This window comes from Gopherus flavomarginatus, chromosome 4, assembly GCF_025201925.1.
Source record: "Gopherus flavomarginatus isolate rGopFla2 chromosome 4, rGopFla2.mat.asm, whole genome shotgun sequence".
Lineage (NCBI taxonomy): Eukaryota > Metazoa > Chordata > Testudines > Testudinidae > Gopherus > Gopherus flavomarginatus.
In genome coordinates this window covers 64,644,228-64,661,705 of record NC_066620.1, presented here as the reverse complement: position 1 = coordinate 64,661,705, position 17,478 = coordinate 64,644,228, and the positions used below count along the sequence as shown (strand labels likewise).

General features: G+C 47.3%; 2 protein-coding genes across 2 annotated transcripts in view; both read left to right on the top strand.

Annotated features, from left to right (window-relative positions):
* DNAH8 (dynein axonemal heavy chain 8) overlaps positions 1-17,478 on the top strand; it is a 593,210-nt gene that overhangs the window by 152,920 nt on the left and 422,812 nt on the right. The window contains exon 21 of the mRNA XM_050948396.1: positions 3,891-4,007. Coding sequence (XP_050804353.1) covers positions 3,891-4,007 — 117 coding nt within the window. The remainder of the gene's footprint in view (positions 1-3,890; positions 4,008-17,478) is intronic.
* LOC127048750 (myb/SANT-like DNA-binding domain-containing protein 2) overlaps positions 1-17,478 on the top strand; it is a 366,512-nt gene that overhangs the window by 251,046 nt on the left and 97,988 nt on the right. The window lies entirely within an intron of this gene.

Genomic DNA, 17,478 nt, shown 5'->3' with positions numbered 1-17,478 from the left:
GACTATGAATTTGGTAGGGCCCTAGTCATAGACTTCTCCAGGAGCCAGCACACGCATACACTCTCTCTCTCTCTCTCTCTCTCTCTCTCTCTCTCTCTCACACACACACACACACACACTCACTCTCTGACACACTCACCTCCCAGCCCATACTTTTGTTGTTGTTGTTACTTCTTGGTACTTCCTCCAATGCACGTATATTCTCAGTAATTTTATTCCTTCAGAGTGCTGTTATTTTAGTTTTTTGACTTGTCTATGGGACGGGGGGCAGGGGAGGAAGGGTGTTGGAGAAAAAAAAAAAAGCTGCCGGAGCGCCCCCCGTTCCGCCGCTGCACAGGCAGCACAGCCCCGTCTCCACGCAACTCTATGATGGCCGCAACAGCTGAGTGCGCCCCGGCCCGGAGCTGCCAAGCCCACGTGCTGTGCTAGATCCCCGGGGCAGCCTGGCTTGCTTCCTGACCGCCCTCCTCACCCGGGCCAGGCCACTCTGTGAGCCATGGGCGCAGCGCAGGAGGCTGAGGCCTGCCTCACCTTCTACCGGGGGCTCGGGCGGAGGGAGCCGCTGTGGGATATCTGCCATGCCATGCTCACCTTCCTAGAGAAGCTGGACTGGAGCAGTTTGCAGGGTGAGTGCTGGGGGCTACCTCCTCCCTCCAGGCTTGCGCCGCCATACAGCTGATCAGCGCAAGCCTGGGAGGGAGGAGGAATGCGGTGTGCTTGGGGAAGAGGTGGGGCCAGGGCAGGGATTTGGGTAAGGATCCATTGGGGCGGGACTGAGGTTGGGGCCAGGGTGGGGATTTGGGGAGGGATCCAATGGGGGAAGGAGGAGGTGGGGCTGAGGGCAGAGGGGGGCGAGAGCCCCTCTAGGCTCCGCCTGTGCGCCGGAGCGGAGGGCAAAATTTCTTGTTTGTCCAGTGTCCTGACCGAACATCAGTCAGGATGCGGGACAAGCAAGCAAATATTGGGACAGTCCTGTAAAATCGGGACATCTGGTCACCCTAGCTGTTTCAGAAGTTCACTCCTCTGATTATTAGGATCTTACATAGCTTTTCTCCATCCCTGATGTTTACCCCTCCCCCCAATGTTTTTGCAGAGAGCCGCTATTTCTTCTTTGAGTAGTGTCCCTATGGGTGCTCCACTGTAGTTATGTCTGATTTCCTGTGCTGATGATTGGAGAACTTTGGTAGCAGTGTCAGTTGGATCCACACATGCACTGTCTCTCCTTCTCAACTGCCATTGGCTAGAGACAAAGCTTTAGCTGTCCATTCACAGATCATTAACTCTTTTACAGTTGCTAATTTTTAACTTCCCTTAAAGCCTCTTTTCTTCATTTGTTTTTCCTTTGGCCAATGCCTTAAAAAAAAAGGGAGAGAAAAAGAAAGGACTTTGTTCTTTTATCAACCCTAGGTGTAGGGGGACTCCCTCCCCCCAACCAAGGGTATGCCCCAGCTCCTCAGGCTTCAAGAAATGCTTCACTTGCAGCGAGGTGTTCCCAGTCACTGACAAGCAATCTCACTGCATCTGCTACCTCAGCGAGGGCCACATCCAACAAAATTGTTCCCTCTGACAGCAGCTCCAACCAAGATCCCACAAGGACAGAGAGCTGTGTCAAAAAATTATCTTCATGGAGGCCTCTCTTCAACCTCAACCTTCTGGCAGTCGTGAGTCTCCCTGTAGGGATGTGGACTCAGCCCTTCAGCGCCTCCTGCTGGTTGTCCTTGGGTATTAGCTCTTTTTCTAGCCAGGAGCACCCTCTGCAGGCCGGTGACCCGCTACCACTTGGCCCCCACATCTCTCCCGCATCCGGTGCCCTGTTATCTGGGGCGCTGCTCCCTGGCAGTAACCCCTCAGTCTTAGGGTCTTCCCTTCCCAGGGAACCCTCACCCACTATCTCCATCTCGCCTCAGTATACAGCTACTGCCAGTCATTGTCTAGCCCCCACACCCTGGGGCAGACTGCAGTATCAGACTACTCATCACTGGCAAGGTTGGGTTTGGACCTGCTGCCTTTGCCTACCCTGGGCTGCCCTGTGCAACCCCCAGTACCTATTTGCCTTCTGCTAGGCCACAGCATGGGGCTTTCCAGGCTGGAGCTCCCCGGCTCCTCTGCCTTTCCCCAGCCCTGCTTCACTGAGGTACCCTGTCTCTAGCTCCCTGCAGCCAGGCCCATCTCCCTCTACAAACAGAGAGAGTCTGTTGAGCTCCTGGCTCCCAGCCTCATATATACAGGCCAACTGGGGCCTGATTGGGGCATGGCCCAGCTGCGGCTACTTCCGCAATCAGCCTAGCAGCTTTTGCCCCTGCCACAGCCCTCTCCCGGGGCTGTCTTTAAACTCCTCAGGGCAGGAGAAGGTGACCACCCTGTTACACTCCCCCACAACCTTCAACCTTGAAGGATAGTGGATCAAGGAAGCAGTCTGGGACTAAAAAGAGAGTGAGAAGTCCCCTCAGCAAGCCTAAGGGTAGCTGTAAGCAATTGCCATCTCATTCAATATACTCAGCACTGCTGACATTGAGACCATGTGGCCTCATGGTGACCATCAGTATCTGACCAATGACCCTTTTTGCACGGCACCAAATTGTCATCACCAGAAGATAAGGGCAAACAACCTAGAAAGATGTTCGTGGTACACGAGTAGACCTCAGTACTGTCAGCAATGAGAGTCCACCTGGCACCGGAGAGACCGGTGATGGCTTCCTCTCCCCTCTGGCAATGACACCGGGATGATTGGTACTGGTGGAATTCTGTCAGACCAGAGACCTCCGCATTCTAGAGGCATCCGAGTCTTCAATTCTCCATACTGAGATCATGGCACTGAACCTTTGCCAGGCATGGGGGATATCACCACAATCATGACATGCCCCTCCACTATCTATTGAGGGGTTGGACAGTGAGTCAGAGGAGATCTCACAGTACTCCTTGCAAGCTCCATATGAGAACCACTGTCAATAGGGTCCAAGAATGTACTTGCAGATGGCACTACCACCATCTTGGTATGGCCACCCACGAACATCTCCACCAGCCTTAGCTGTAACCATAGGAGGAGGCTGGACATTAGCAGCCTTGTAGCAAGAGGGGATACAACCACAAACCCATTTGGAGAGAGCCTTTGGGTCAAAACAGGGACCACTTTAATACTGGCCATGAAAGAGACAAACAGTCCTCGAGGCTTTAGTCCTTTCCAAATAGAAAGCCAACACTCTCCTGACATCCCAGGTGTGAAGAGTGGCATCTTCTGTAGTCAGATGAAATTTAGAATGAAAAATGACAGCTGAATGACCTGATTGATATGAAAGTCTGAGTTTACCTTGGGCAAAATATAGGGATGTGGCTGGTGAGGAAAGCAAGGATTTTAGAAATAGTATAGGGAGTGCAGCAACAAGATTTAGTGAGAAAGTGGATGTGATCAAAAAGAAAAGGGAAGAGTCATAGGAGCTTCAGAGGTGTGATCTGAATCTGTCCACAGTGATGGAGAAGTGCAGCAAAGAATAGAGTTTAGTAGAAAATATGGACTGTTGAGATTTTATTTAGTTTAAGGAAGTAACATCCATGAGGAGATGTTAGAGGACTAGCAAGAGATGCGAGACTGGCCAGGAAGAGAGAGGTCAATGGTGGACAGGTACATTTGAGAATTGTCAGCATAGCAATATGGCAGTGGTACACATAAAAACCTAAATAAACATTAAGTAAATCTGTGCAGTTTTCCTTGAAATAACAAAACAGAGATTCTGTTAGTTTGCATCTGTTTCTTTCAGTTATGTGCACAGGACCATTGTTCATTTTTATAATCATCAGTCCCATTGTATGTTATATTCCTAACATATTTATTTTTTTCTATATTTAGTTATCACAATTTTTTGTTTTGTTTTATTGTTGGTTTGTTTGTTTAGGTAGAATCTGTGTTGAGACAAGGACTTACTATATTAACTTGGTCATCTCTGACATTGGACAGTTTTTTTCAAGAAGTTGATGAAGTTATGAATATGTTTAAGCAGCTGTTGAAAAAGGTATGCATATTTGCCAAATTAATTAAAATGATATTTTTTGAAGAAATTTCAAATACACTTTCATTTGATTTTTGAATTATTTCACAACACAAAAAAACAACTTGTGCTCAGTTAATAATTTGATTTCTATTCGTATGTAAGAAACTTCTTAGTTAAAATTAATATTAAATTCTTAAAACTTAGTGATAACCTTTTGCAACATTGAAATATATCTCTGATTTTTTAAAGCAAATGTTGTTCACATGCATTTCTTTTGGAAGAATGATAAGGTCCTGGTAGTTTCTCCATATTTACATCCCTGCTACCACCCTTAAAGCCTAGATTTTAGCCTCTTTTCATCCAGTTGAGTTTGTATCAGGTCTCACTATTGTTTGTGACTAGCACTCTGATTGCTTGTCATAATGGGTCTCTAATTTTTGTCAGTGCCCTCCCCTTCAGGTTTGAAGAGCAAGTTAAGTATTTCTTATTTCTCAGACCACTACTGGGGTAACTGTGCCAATCTACAGAGGCAACTGCATACTCCTCCGCTGCCCTTTCTAGGCTACTCCTGCTGGACGTGGCCAATACTGCACTATCCCCAGTCATTGCCTTCATTGGTGAATGAGAAGTATCTTCAACTCTCCTTCTGGAGAACTGCTTTGATAACCTTGCCTAAGGTTGAGGAATTCCAACTTTTTGTCTAAACCACTAAGAACAACTTGGGAACCCCGAATGTCCCAATTGTATTCCAGCAGCTATTGAAGCTTCCTCCTCTCCAACAACTCTATTCATTGGCTTAGCCTGCATCTGTTATAGAAAAGAAGTCAGTTCAAGTGGAAGAGTGTGCAAAATCACGACACTATCAGTTCTTCAGGTGGCTGCAAATGTGTATTCCACTCAGGCAGGGCGGCTTTAGGCACTGCGGGGCCCAATTCGAAAGAGCTGCCGCCGAAGACAGCAGTGGGACTTCGGCGGCAGCTCAAATGGCTGTCGGTGCCTTCGGCGGCGCGGCGATGGAGGGTCCTTCTTCTGCGGCAGCGATTGAGCTGCCACTGAAGACAGGAGCGGGACTTCAGCGGCAGCTCTATTGGCTGGCAGTGCCTTCGACAGCACATTGGCAGAGGATCCTTAGGGACGTTGCGGGGTCCTCTTAGAGATGTGGGGCCCGATTCGAGGGAATCAGGTGAATCGCCCTAAAGCCAGCCCTGCACTCAGGTGTGTGTGCACCCAGTGCACAGAAGCCAGAGAATTTTGCTTAGCAGTACTTGTAGGGGTGGCACTCATGCCTTCTGGCCGCATAGCCCCTTCCCTGGCAATTTAAGAGAAGCATTGCCCCAACCGTCCTCATTGCCCAGGGCTTGAGTTGGAATGCTCAGTGTGATTTTTACCTTATGCTATTTCACAGAGTTTTTTGTATATAGTTGTTAGTTGTAGTTAGTTTAGTGGTGTCTATAGGTTTAGTTTATTCAAAATGGTTGGATAGGATTTTGCCTGGTGTGATGCTCTCGCCAGCATTTAAACATTGCCCATCATTTGGGGTAGTTAGCTCTGATAATGCCCCTCCTCCCACACACACACTCAATGTTTATTGTGCCTTTGGGACGAGCTCATTAAAGAAAAGTCCTTCATCTGCAGATCATTCAAAAAGAAAACACGGGTGGACAGAGACTTATATTTGAAGAAACACCCTCAGGAGCAGACCATGAAGCCTGTTTCAACACTGGCGATCTCTGCAGATTGTCAGGCCCCTCAGAGGGCATCTGAGCTGGCACAGGCTGTTATTAGGCCAAATTCATATTCTTCTCCCTCACAGAAAAAAAAGAAGCAGTTCTTCCTCTGGTTCTCCTAGAAAAATTTATCACAAAAAGGACTGGGGCCATTCCATAAGAACATAAGAATGGCTGTACCGAGTCAGACCAAACGTCCATCTAGCCCAGTATCCTGTCTACTGACAGTGGCCAATGCCAGGTGCTCCAGAGGGAGTGAACCTAACAGGCAATGATCAAGTGATCTTTCTCCTGCCATCCATCTCCATCCTCTGACAAACGGAGGCTAGGGACACCATTCCTTATCTGTCCTGGTTAATAGCCATTTATGGACTTAACCACCATGAATTTATCCAGTTCTCTTTTAAATGCTGTTATAATCCTAGCCTTCACAACCTCCTCAGGTAAGGAGTTCCACAACTTGACTGTGCGCTGCGTGAAGAAGAACTTATTTTTATTTGTTTTAAACCTGAACTGGGAGATATTCCTCCTCCCCTTCCAACAGGAGTGCAGACTTAGATTATGATTCATCCCGCATGCACAATAGAGCAGGGCTATTTGCTCTCTAGTGCAGAGATGACTGGACTCTACCATTGACTCAGGTACCATCCGTGGGGCTTCCTCTGAGTCCAGTACCAACAACTTCAGTGTCAGCACTGACTGTTTCCACACCAGAGGTGTATCAGGCTGCATCGGACTTGCTTTGTCTGGCTGTTCCTGACCTTCCACTAATTGAGGAATGATCAGCTGTGGAGGCTTCTTCAGTGTCCTTGGTGCTGTCTGGACTGGTTGCAGACCTGCCATTATTATTGGAATCTCTTTTGCACCTCTTCCAATTCAGGGTGCAGAATTGAGGTCACCTGCCTTTTCATTGCTGAGATACTTGTCAACACAGCTATTATCTTCCGTGCCAGTGATGATCCCAGTGCACACTGCATCTATGGGTCCAGTGCCAGGTTCGACTTTGGCACCAATGTCTGCTTCGGTACTGAGTGTGAGTATGAGGTCTGTGTTAGTGGTTAAAGCCAGTGATGAGCTGTCAAAATATTAACAACTGGTTCCCTCATCCTCACCCCACGAAGGGGTCATGCCCCCCCGTGACTCCTGCCCCATCCAACCCCCCACATTCCTTGACAGTCCCCCCCGGGACCCCTGCCCCACCCACCCCCCTTCCCTGCCCCCTGCCGCCCCATCCAACCCCTCCTCTCATTCCTGATGGCCCCCCACCAGAACCCCTGCCCCATCCAACCACCCCTTCTCTGTGTCCCCTGACTGCCCCTGTCTGCCCCTCACCGCCCCATCCAACCCCTGCTCCTTCCTGACTGCCCCCCCGGGGCCCTTGCCCCCATTCAATCCCCCTGTTCCCTGCCCTCTGACTGCCCCGAGACTAATCCACCACCTCCAACTCCCCTGCCCTCTATCCAACACCCCCTCCCTGCTCCCTGCTCCCTTACTGCGCTGCCTGGAGGTGGGGGCCGGGCCAGGGCCGGACTGGGCCGCTCAACCAGAATTGGGACAAGGGCCGGGGCACTTGGCCAGGGCCGGATTCGAGGTGTCCAGCTGTCCGGGACCGGGACCAGGTCGGAGCCGTGCCTCTTGGCTATCCGGGCCCAGGGCCAGGCTGGGCCGGAGCCGCACTGCCCAGCCGGCCGAAATCGGGTCTAAGCCGGAGCCGCGCCACCTGGCTGAGATCGGGACTGGGCCGGAGCCGCGCCGCCCGCCTGGCCAGCTGAGGTCGGGACCGGTTCGGAGCCACACCAGCTGGGGATGGGGTCAGGGGCCAGGCTGGAGCCGTGCGGTGCCTGAATCCCTCCTCGCGCCCCCGCCCTCCTGCCGCAGCTCACCTGCAGGAAGCCGCTGCTTCCTTCTCAGCCCTCCCAGGCTTCCCGCGTGAACAGCTGATTGGCGGGAAGCCGGGGATGGGGAGGAGAAGCTGGGGGAGCATTCAGGAGAGGAGGCAGAGGCTGAGTGAGGTGAGCTGGGGTCAGGGAAAGGGCAGGGAGCTGCTGGGGCTTTAGTTAAATTTAAAAACCCTTATCGAACCAGTTGTCCCTCGTGAAACAACTGGTTCTAAAAGGGCTTCTAAATTTAACAGCTGGTTCCTGCGAACCAGTGGGAACCGACTCCAGCTCACCACTGGTTAAAGCACCAACTGCTTTACCGTTGTCAGTACCGATGCATCCTGTAAGCTGAACTTTGGATAAGGCTGGATGTTTGTTGGACTGGTGGCTCCTTCATTGCCTATGGACTACTCTGGAGGTTCCTCAGGGTTAGGCTTGGAGACATCTTCCTCCTCTCCCTCGCCTTCTCAGTATCGCTCTCGAAAGTTGTTGAGTCTTCCAAGGGATCACCATTGGTAGCAAGATTGGCACCACATGCAGAGTGTAATACAGATCTGCATTAACATCTCAAAGAACAGCAGTTATTGTACAGGTAACTAACAGTTTTTTGCTGTGATAGGGCACTTTTAACTCAACTGCCCCCTCTACACGTACAGAGAAATCAATGGTCTGGGTTGGTCTCTGTGTGTTTAATCTTGTGGGATGCTCCCCATCAGTGCTGCAGAGTTTCAGTGACCTTCTGCAAAACTGCCCTTTGGGCTTGCTCAGAGAAATATATATTAGTTTTGGAAGACTTGCCTTGTGAAGGTCATGAATTCTTCAGTTTAAAGACTGATGACTCTCTGCATAGTAGCCAGACATCAGTCCTAGACCCCCCCCCAAAAAAAAGAAAAAAAAAAGGGAAAAGCTGAGGTGGTATTAAATTGATAAAGAATTAAAGGCTAGGTATAGAATTATTGCCAGTCAACATCATTATATGAAAAATAAGTCTTGTCAAATAATCCTGATTTCGTTAGTTGATGAGATTACAAATTTGGTTGATAAGGTAACTGCATAGATGTAATATACTTAGACTTTTGTAAGGAATTTGACTTAATACTGCATGACATTCTTATTAAAATTTAGCACACATTAAATAGATCAAAAACTGGCTAACTGACACATTTTAGAAAGTAGTTGACATTGGGGAGCCATCATTAAATTGGGGTGTTCTTTGATTGCTTGCATATGTCCTTTACACTGTAGTTGAGTGTGTGCCTTGAGGACCAGTGCTGGAGAGTTTTCTCTGATGGTACCTAAAAGGGCAGCACCGCTCATTGCCAAGCTCCTTGTGCTGCAAGTGAGAGTATAAAGGTGTGAGTCCATCTTTCAGTTCCTTCTTTCCATCTGTCATCAGAGCATTTGTGTTCTTTGTGAACAAATACTTGATCTACCTAGAGCTGCTCAAAAGTCTTTGGACTTCTATTTTTTTCTTTATTAATTTTATAGTTCTATGTTTATTTCTTTTTATTTGGCCCTTCTTTTGGGATTTTTTCATTATTGTGGGTCTCTAGACCCTGCCTGGTACTGGGAAACCTATGCCAAGGTCCCCAGAGTTTAAACCTTTCGTAGGCTGGCCTCAAAAATGCACACAGAAGTCGGCATTCGGTTCCTCAAAGTCTAGGGTGTGAGTATCTGTGAAGTTTCCTGGGGTACCCAAAGGTGCAAGGCAATTCATACCACTCCCCCTTAGCATGAGAAAACCTTGTCTGTGCCTGCCAGGAGGTCAGCTTTCCAACTCCAGTGGCCACAGTTAACACAAACACTCCCCTGTAGGCCTTTGCAGGCCCTGTTGTCTCTCTGCATGTTAGTGACAGGCAGATTACAACTGCTGAGACCTCTGAACATCTTCCAGGAGGGTCCAGCCCCTGTTCCACTGGACATTCATATTATTCACAGATACGCTGCTTCCAAAGAAACAGTACACCCCAGCTGACCAGTTCCACCCCAGATCACCACTCTGTTTAACACATAGCACTTAGATGTGTTTATTGGGAAATCAAGTATAAATGTATTTAACATAGCATAGAGATTCAAGTAATAGCACATAGAAGTATTGGAAACAAATGGTTATCCATCAAATCAAATCATTATGCATTCTAGAGCCTAGACTTTATTAACAGGATACTTTCATGTCTAATAAAAGATTGCTCACCAGTGCTTTACAATAAGGCTGTCTGTGACCCCCTTTTCATAAGACAAACATGCTGTTAGGTTGCCTTCTTAGTGAAGGATCCTGTGTGTTTCTTTGCATGCCCTGATACACCAGACTAATCTTAATCATAAACAGGACACCTCCCAGCTGAGTGTTTTTTTCCTATAGGTTTTCTCTCTTGTAGATTTCCCAATTTTTTGGCTGATATCTGGCTTAGTCTGCAAACAGGCATCCATTGTAAGGCATACAGTACAGAATACAGGGCCGGCTCTAGCAATTTCGCTGCCCCAAGCACGGTGGCACTTCACGGGGGGTGCTCTGCCCCTCGCCAATCCCGCGGCTCTGGTGGACCTCCCGCAGGTGTTTCTGCGGACGGTCAGCTGGTCTCGTGGCTCCGGTGCAGCTGCTGCAGGCGTGTCTGTGGGAGGTCCACTGGAGCCGCGGGACCAGCGGACCGTCCACAGCCACGCCTGCGGCAGCTCCACCGGAACCGCCTGCCGCCCTCTCAGCAACCGGCAGAGCGCCCCCTGCGGCGTGCCGCCCCAAGCACGCACATGGCACTCTGTGGCCTGGAGCCAGCCCTGACAGAATATACACATAGCCAGAGAGATACATGTCCATTACCATCTGCCTGAAAGGAACATGTCCGAGGTCAGTGACCTCTTAGTGATCTGCCTTACCTCCCATACTTTAAGAACATACTTTTTCATATAGATACACAATTACTTAAATATTGTCCATAAATACATTTCACAGTGATTATGATGATCGTTGACTTATTGGCTCTCATTAGAGACCTCACATGCTACCCATTGGTGGACAATTATTACTCCTGGGGGAACTTTGTGCCACTGCACAAGTGCAAAATTCATGTCCTCCACAGGTTTTACTCTTTCTTGAGAGAATAACTGATTCATAGGCTCCTTCTGGGCAGCGGTCCCAACCAGGCGCATCTGATCCAAGTGTCCGGAGCTGCCGGGGGAGATGTAAATCACTGACTCGGGGTGGGGTGGGGCTAGGCATGAGTGTAAGACTCTGTCCCTCTTGCTTGCTATTGCAGTGCTCCAGGACTCTGGGGGGGGTGCGGGTCAGGGCTGAGGACGACCCGGCCAATGGCTGCTACTGTGTGCCAGGCTTCAGCTGCTAGTTCCGGATGGGCTGGGGAGGATGGGACTTCCTCTTCCTTTGCATGGGCCCTCCTGAGGCTGAGTCAGACCCACCCCTGGGAACCTCCCCCAGCTGCAGGAAGCTCCACACCTGCACCCTCCACTTTCTGTCCCCATCACTCCCCAGCCACAGGGGGAAGGGGTCACTGTACAGGGAGCTCTGCTATTGGCCACTCAACACACATGCATCCAACTCCACCCCCAACACACATCCAGTTCCCTGCCAACCCCCACCCCCTGCATCCAGATGCCCCCTCAGACTCCCTCACCAAGTCCCACCCTCTCCACTCTCCTCTCCTGTTGCTTTTCTAATCTATTATCTGCAACAATTTCAGTTCTAGTCCAGTGACTGTATAGTGACATGTTGAGTATTACTTAGTCATGCCAGTCACTGAGACCCCAATCTGGTAAAATATTAGTTTCAATGGGGTTACTCAGGTGCTGAACTTTATGCACATATTTAAGTGCTGTGCCAGATCATGGCCTAACTTCACTCCTAAGGATATGCCACCCTTTAGGGTATGTTTACATGGCAAAGAAAAACACATGGCTGGCCTGTCCCAGCCAACTCAGGCTCGCAGGGTTTGGGCTGCAGCAATGATTCACTGCTGTGTAGACTTCTGGACTGGGACTGGAACCCAGGCTCTAAGACTGGAACTCAGACTGCAGTGCGAGAGGGTCCCAGAGCTAAAGCTCTAGTCTTAGGCCGAAAGTCCCACAGTCCCAGCAGCCTGAGCCCCACAAGCCTGAGTCAGCTAGCATAGGCCACCGTGTTTTTCTTTGCTGTGTAGGCATACCCTTAGAGTCTTCTTTGCTTAACATACATGGAAATATTAGTATTGTCATCTGTTCTGTGGAGCCATATAGATGTGATAATATGCCTAGTAAGGAATCTATTTGTCAAAAAACATTTCCTGAATCCTTTTTTGTTGTCTGTATTGTATTGACATAAACTACCAAAATAATTGAAAATAGCATGATTATATTGTGTTATTTTGTCAAATAAAATATGCAGAATTCTGCAGAATTTTTAATATTTTGGTGCAGAATTCCCTCAGGAGTATATTATGCATATGTCTGATGCAGAGGATCCCTGAAAGTTCCCTGTGCGCCTCCTGTGCCTTCCGCCAGTTGGCACCAAGAAGTCTCTGGGTCACAGACCCATTCCACAGAGGATCCATCAGGTAACAAAAGTAAAGCATGCTCTTTGGCTTACTGCTTGCTGGTACTGACTCATTCAGAGAGACCTTAATCATTGACTCCGGTGCCCGCTCAGGGACTGTCGAGTCTGGCTACTTCTTTGAAGCCAACAGAGCAGTCTTTCCTGATCACTGCAAGTCAGCAGCCCTATTGGTACCTACTACACCACAGGTTTACACTGTGGGTGGAGACTTAATATACCTGTTAGTACTGCTATCGTGTTTGCCTCAGGGTGAAGAATCTTATCTGGCAACTAAAGTAGCCTTCTAGATCAGCTGCACTGGGTTGCTTGACCATGGCACCAACTTCCTCTGAGTTGGTACTATCCCCTTCCACAGGACCGGCTACAGATCCCCCACGCCACATGTTACTGACAGTCAGGAAAATGTCCATGCTGTCCCCGGTACCATGCTCATGGCATAGGTACTGTTCAAGGTCTTCAAGGACCCCCTCAGCCCTGCACCACCCTGGTTCTCTGGGTACTCAGAATTGTGATCAGACTCTGAAGATGACTCTCATATTCCCTGGTATTGATAGCCTAGGGCTCACTCATGTCATTGCCCTCATTGCATGTCTTTGAGAAGAATTTGTCCAGAAATTGGAACTCATGGGCCACACAAGCCAGGAGCCTGGTACACTATCAGTCCCCAATGGCCCTATTGGTTCCCTTGTGAGATGCCTCCAGCACCCACCTGTACACTGCCTTATATGACTAGATCTTTTCCTATCAGCTCAGAGAGGCTGGTAACAGTTCGTACCAATCAGACTTCTGATGCCCGTGTACTCAGCTCACCACTGCTGGCTCTGGAACATCTGCCAGTTCAGCTGGTACCAGTACTGGAAGACCAACTCAGAGAGTCATTTCTCTTGCCTCCATTTCACATCTCTTCTTCGTCATGTTGAGGCCCTGATACCAGAGACATCATCCTGGGTCATAGTACCAGATGACTTTGAAGGATATCAGGAATTACTCAGGAGAATGGCAACCTCTCTGGACAGCCAAATGGAGCTTGTAGAGGTTAATATACACAAGATCTCCTGCTCACTGCAGAAGGGAAGGTAGCCCTGCCTATAAAAGATGCTATCATTCATACAGCCAAAATGATCTGGCAGACCCCTTCCTCCATTTCTTTGGTGGCCAAATGAATGGAATGGAAATACCAGGTTCCATCCCAGAGTTTTGAGCAATTCTGTCTACACCCCACCCCTGGCTTATTGGAGTGGCTGCGGTGAATGAGAGATGTCATCAGGGCAGGAATAAGGCTACCCCCAAAGACAAAGATGTTAAAAAGCTTGACCTTTTTGTCAGAAAAGAAAATTATTCCCTGGCAAATCTAAGACTCTGGATTGCCAAACATCACACCCTGTTGTCACAGTATGACTTCTCCCATTGGGAAGCCATATCCCACTTTTTCACCAAGCTGTCTGTTGCTCATTGCTGAGGGATGCTGTCAGGGTTCCCTCCCCACTCTGAACTTTCGGGTACAGATGTGGGGACCCAAATGAAGACCCCCTAAGCTTATTTCTACCAGCTTAGGTTAAAAACTCCCCAAGGCACAAACTTTTTCTTATACCTTGTGTCATAAACAGATAGCTAAGGATTAACGTCTCTTTCACCTGGAAAGAAGTATCTGAAACACCTGACCAGAGGACCAATCAGGAAACAGGATTTTTTCAACTCTGGGTGGAGGGAAGTTTTTGTGTGAGTCCTTTGTTCTTGGTCTTCTGCCTGACTCTCTCTCGGCTATGAGGGGATTTCTATTTCCTGCTTTCTAATCTTCTGTTTCCAAGTTCTGAGTACAGAGATCATAAAAACAATAGGGGTTATTGTTTTTTTCTTTTGTATTTACATGTCTATAGTTGCTGGAGTGCTTTGAATTGTATTCTTTTTGAATAAGGCTGTTTATTCAATATTCTTTTAAGCAAATGACCCTATATTTGTCACCTTAATACAGAGAGACCATATTTATTTACTTTTTCTTTTTTTTTATATAAAGCTTTCTTTTTAAGACCTGTTGGAGTTTTTTCTTTAGTGGGGGACTCCAGGGAATTGAGTCTGTGCTCACCAGGGAATTAGTGGGAGGAAGAAGTCAGGGGGAAATCTGTGTGTGTTAGATTTACTAGCCTGACTTTGCATTCCTTCTGGGTGAAGAGGGAAGTGCTTGTGTTTCCAGGACTGGAAATAGAGAGGGTGGACTCCCTCTGTTTAGATTCATGGAGTTTGCTTCTGTGTATCTCTCCAGGAACACCTGGAGGGGGGAAGGGAAAAGGTTTATTTCCCTTTGTTGTGAGACTCAAGGGATTTGGGTCTTGGGGTCCCCAGGGAAGGTTTTTGGGGGGACCAGAGTGCCCCAAAACACTCTAATTTTTTGGGTGATGGCAGCTTTACCAGGTCCAAGCTGGTAACTAAGCTTGGAGGTTTTCATGCTAACCCCCATATTTTGGACGCTAAGGTCCAAATCTGGGACTAGGTTTATGATATGCCTTGGATTAAGTAACGCTGCCACCACTAAGTGATTTAAACAACCATTTAGGGAGAGCTACTTGGAGCCCTACCTTCCCTAATTATCGCCCCCGAGTCCCTATATCCCTTTTCCTGGGAAGGCTTGAGAATAATCCCCTCACCAGTTGGTACAGGTGAACATGGACCCAAACCCTTAGATCTTAAAACAATGAAAAATCAATCAGGTTCTTAAAAGAAGAATTTTAATTAAAGAAAAGGTAAAGGAATCACCTCTGTAAAATTGGGATGGTAAGTACTTTACAGAATAACAAAAGACTCAAGAACATAGAGGATCTCCCCTCTACGCAAAACCTTAAAGTACAAAACCTGGGATAAACCTCCCTCCTCCTACAAAGAAAATCACAAGCCAAAATAAAAGTAAGCTAACACATTCCTTTGCTAGTACTTACTAATACTAATGGAGTTGGGTTGCTTGCTTTCTTGTTCTGTCTCTGGCAAGCACACAGAACAGACAGACAAAGCCTTTCTCCCGTCCCCCAGATTTGAAAGTATCTTGTCCCCTTATTGGTCCTTTTGGTCAGATGTCAGCTAGGCTACCTGAGCTTCTTAACCCTTTACAGAGTAAAGAGGGATTTTATGCTACCTTTAGCTGTATATTTATGACAAATGTCTTGGCCCATGTTCAGCATTTCAAGCTTCCCTGGACGTGGTGGACTCTGCTGCCAGGGCCATGGTGACAGTTGTAATGTTGCACTGATCCTCCTGGTTGCATACTGTTCAAAACAAAGAACAATCCTTTCTCATGCTCTATCTTCTTTTGAATCAATAAGTCAATGATATTTATAACTAATTTATCACTACTAGGGCCATCTGTGACCACAATTAGATCTTAATGCTTAGACTTCAATCCATACCTAATTGTTTTGCTGACATATTGATTATAGAACACACCTGCTGTACCACATGTGTCTTGTCTATTTTGTCATTTATTAAGTTAATCAATTACAGATCATTTATGGGCATCCTTTATCAGTTACACATTTTGTCCACTAACACATACATCTATAGTAATGTAACCCTTCTGTCAGGTGGAGTTGGCAGCAACAAGGACCAGGTTCAATATCTAGGGTTTTCTCTCAACAATATAAAACAGAACCGGCTCAAGCCCCTATCCAGTAATCTGGGAAGACTTACCACCACCCTGGGTTTCTCTTGTAAGCAATACTTCCTCACTCTCAAGCACCGAGTCTGTGTATAACAAAAGAGAAGTTTTATTAAAAGGGAAAGGAAACCCAGCATTAATGTAGGGGGAAAATGGTTACTAACCTTTCCATAACTCTTGTTCTTTGAGATGTATTGCACATGTGCATTTCAATGTAGGTGTGTGTGCACTCCAAGCACAGTTGCCAGATTTTTTTCTCCTAGTGGTATCCATCGGGTCTGCTCCAGTGCCCTCTGGTGCCATGTGTTCATAGTGCTGGTATAAAGGGCTCTGCTGACCCAACTCCCCTTCAGTTTCTTCTTACTGACTGCCTCTCATAAGAGGGGATGGAGGCTGGGTTTTGGAATGGATATGTGCAACACATCTTGAAGAATAACAGTTATGGAAAGGTTAGTAACTATTTTTTCTTCTTCGAGTGCTTGCACATGTCCATTCCAAGGTAGGTGACTCAACAAATTGTACAGCAGATGGGTTTGGAGTTCAAGGACAGGCTGACTGCAGGACTGCATGTGTACCAACAGCAAGATTGCTGCTCTGAAGATGTCCTCAATAGGGACTTGCACTACGAAGTCAGCAGAGGAGGCCTGAGATTGTGTGGAATGAGCTGTCAGATTAGCTGTAGGCAAGATGTTTGTTAGTTCATAACATGCTCAGATGCATGAAGTAATCCAAGATGAGATTCTCTGTGTGGAGATGGGGAGACCCTTTATTGTCTCTGCTATTGCTGTGAACAGCTGAGTAGATCTGCGGAATGGTTTGATCCTTTGTATATAGAAGAGTAGGGCCTGTCTAACATCCAGAGTGGAAGCACTGTTCTTCTCTGTTTGCATGTGGTTTAGGGTAGAATACCATAAGGAAGATTGCTTGACTACAGTGGAATCGTGAGGCCATAGTATCTACATGATATAACATGATTACATGGGTGGAAGTTGGAGCTGGACAAATTCAGACTCGAATTTCGGCATAATTTTTTGACAGTGTGTGTAATTAATCATTGCAACAATTTACCAGTGGTTGTGGTGGATTTTCCATCACTGACAGTATGCAGATCAAGACTGGATGTTTTTCTAAAAGATATGTCCTCAGAATTATTTAGGGAAGTTCCAGGGCCTGTGTTATACATCAGGTTAGACAAGATGATCACAGTGGTCCCTTCAGATCTTGGAATTTATGACTCTATCAAAGATCTGGTCTCTAGTTCTTAGCATGATCATCAAAGTAGCTGCTTCCTTCCTGATGCAGCAGATGCTGATTCAGATGACAAAGAAAGCCTCTTCCTGGAGTACCGCGGCTTCTTCTTAGGTGGTTTATTAGATTTTTATACACCTTCTGGACCTGAAGAAAAACTTCCTCTTTCTGACAGATGTGCAAAGTGCAAGGAACTGCAATCTTGTCCTGGAGTCATCTACAGTATTCATAGATTCAGATTGTTTAAGCAAGAGGGAACTGTGGTCCCAAAATCGGGAACTGTGGTCCCAAAATCTTTTTCAGAGTCACTGCTTCTGAGGATAGAATCCCCAGTCCTGTAAGTATGGCTCAAATGCTTTGTTCCTGGAAGTATACATTTACATTTAACCATATTAAAATATATATTGTTTGCTTGTGCTCAGTTTACCAAGCATTCTTTATCACTTTGAAT